Here is a 2,500-nt window from a genome sequence, read left to right as displayed (position 1 = left end):
CATATCTGTTTCGGTGTTGTTACTGTTTTTAGAAAGATTTATTGTTAATTTATTCTCATCATCTATTTATTTCCTTTCCTCACTGGGCTATTTTTCCCTATTGGAGCCCTTGGGCTTATAGCATCTTGTCTTCCTTTCCTTATACTATTATATGACGTATCATGCTTCATTCTGCTAGGCTTTAGTAATTTCCTCTTTTTTTTTCGGTGTTCCCTGAATTTTTAAAGAATTACCTGTGAAAACAATTAGGGGATTTTGCATGGTTTTAATTTTCTATCTATTATCTACCATGGCATTTCCCCAAATGTTGGTGTGTTGCGTCATCAAAAGAAACTGAAGGAGGATTTTTATTTCTTTGTTCTTCCTTGCCTGATGAGGAACTAAGCCGTGTTTAGTTGGTACTGCTAGGTTTCCACAGCCCACCCTCCGTTGGTACTGCTAGGTTTCCACAGCCCACCCTCCGTCGTTTTTCACCACAAATGAAGCTTCATATGCTGACTCTCTTAGTACCGCTACCTCAGCGGTCACCCAAGGTAACATCAGGACCCATCAGAACTGATCATATTTGCTCGCCATTCATTTCTATTCCTAGCAAGCTCTTCTGCCTTTCTCCAATCTATCCTCCTATCACCAAAGGTTTTCTTCACTCCATCAATCAACCCAAACCTTGGATGTCCTCTTGCACTTCTCCCGTCAACTCTTGCATTCATCACCTTCTTCACCAGATGACAATTTCCCATATTTTTTACATGGCCAAACCACCTCAACACATAAATATCCACTCTGACTGCTAATACATTCCTCATGCCAGATCTCACTTTTACTACTTCGTTCCTACCCCTATCCAACAGAGAGACACCGACCATACTCTTCGGGAACTTCATCTCGAACGCATTCAGTTTCTGTCTCTCCGTCACTTTTATTCCCCACAACTCCGATCCATATATCACAGCCAGTATACTCCATTTCTCATACAAAACTCTCTTCACATTCATTCTCTACCACCTCTTCACAGCCCCCAACACTTTATATCCTTCAATCATTTTTCAAAACGTACCAAGAGTACCCTGTTCACATCTTACCTTTTCGTTTGGAATGAATTTTCACTCACAAGTAAAATATATAATTCTCATATTTTCCATATTTCACCTTTTCGTTCTAAATGGCTTTTATCTTATGTTTTGCGAAAAAAATCACTTTAATAATGAATGACGTTATATTACGACTTGATCTTTAAAATAGACGTACCATTCTTTTGTCCAAAGGATTCTAGTTCATTTATAAAGGCTGATGGTAATAATGAAGTAAAGTCAAACACTGAGGCAGTTGTTCTTAATTCGGGCAAGAATAATTTCTCTTTCCTTATTCTGCCTAGAGAGGTTTTCCATGCTCTCTCTCTCTCTCTCTCTCTCTCTCTCTCTCTCTCTCTCTCTCTCTCTCTCTCTCTCTCTCTCTCTCTCTCTCTTTTTTCTGAAAACAGTTTTTCATAAGCCAATTTCGTGACTATGGAAATTGGAAGAAATATTTGCTATATTCATTTTCATAGTCTTAAATTTACCCGTCTGTCAGTATGTCTCCCTATCTATTTCTGTCATTGTGTATGGATATAAACTCAAGTTTCAGGAAGATTATTTCTATAAATATTAAAATTTCTTTATGAATAAACCATTAGCGATGACACAGCTTTATGTCTTTCGACTATGTTTTAATAGCTGCTGTTTATAAAGGAAAAAAAGATTAGAATTAAATAGAATAGAATAGAATTATTCATACAGAATCCTGTCCCAATAAAATTATCAAATAATCAGCGAGACTGAATGAAAAGTATATATATATATATATATATATATATATATATATATATATATATATATATATATATATATATATATATATATATATATATATATATACCACTTATTCTCTTTACTTGCCTCCAAAGGACGAAATCTCATATGATAATTTATTAGTTACTACCGCTAGAGAGTAATGGGGTCCATTGACTGGCCAGACAGCACTACATTGAATCATTCTCTCTGGTTACGGTTCAATTTCTCTTTGCCTACACATATACCGAATAGCCTGGCCTATTCTTAACAGATTCTCCTCTGTCCTCATACACCTGACAACACTGAGATTACCAGATAATTCTTCTTTCACCAAAGGGGTTAACTACTGCACTGTAATTGTTCAAGGGCTACTTTCCTCTTGGTAAGAGTAGAAGAGAGACTTTAGCTATGGTAAGCAGCTCTTCGAGGAGAAGGACACTCCAAAATCAAGCCATTGCTCTCTAGTCTTGGGTAGTGCCATAACCTTCCACTGTCTTGGATTGAAATTCTTTTGATTGAGAGTAAACTGATCTATCTAATTTCTTGTCCTCTTTTTTTTTTTAAGTTTTTCCAGTTTATAAAGGAAATATTTATTTTGGTGTTGTTACTGTTCTTAAAATATTTTATTTTTTCCTTTTTACCTTTCGTCACTGGGCTATTTTCCCTGTTGG

The 2,500-nt window shown here is 35.9% G+C and overlaps 1 protein-coding gene across 1 annotated transcript in view; it reads right to left on the bottom strand.

Moving 5' to 3' along the window:
* Positions 1-995, bottom strand: part of LOC137652886 (uncharacterized) — a 6,762-nt gene extending 5,767 nt beyond the window's left edge. Inside the window, exon 1 of the mRNA XM_068386281.1 lies at positions 667-995. Coding sequence (XP_068242382.1) covers positions 667-995 — 329 coding nt within the window. The remainder of the gene's footprint in view (positions 1-666) is intronic.
* Between the last annotated feature and the right edge of the window lie 1,505 nt (positions 996-2,500).

This window comes from Palaemon carinicauda, chromosome 14 (genome assembly GCF_036898095.1).
Source record: "Palaemon carinicauda isolate YSFRI2023 chromosome 14, ASM3689809v2, whole genome shotgun sequence".
Lineage (NCBI taxonomy): Eukaryota > Metazoa > Arthropoda > Malacostraca > Decapoda > Palaemonidae > Palaemon > Palaemon carinicauda.
Note: the sequence above shows the minus strand (reverse complement) of the source record. Positions and strands in the feature narration are given on the sequence as shown.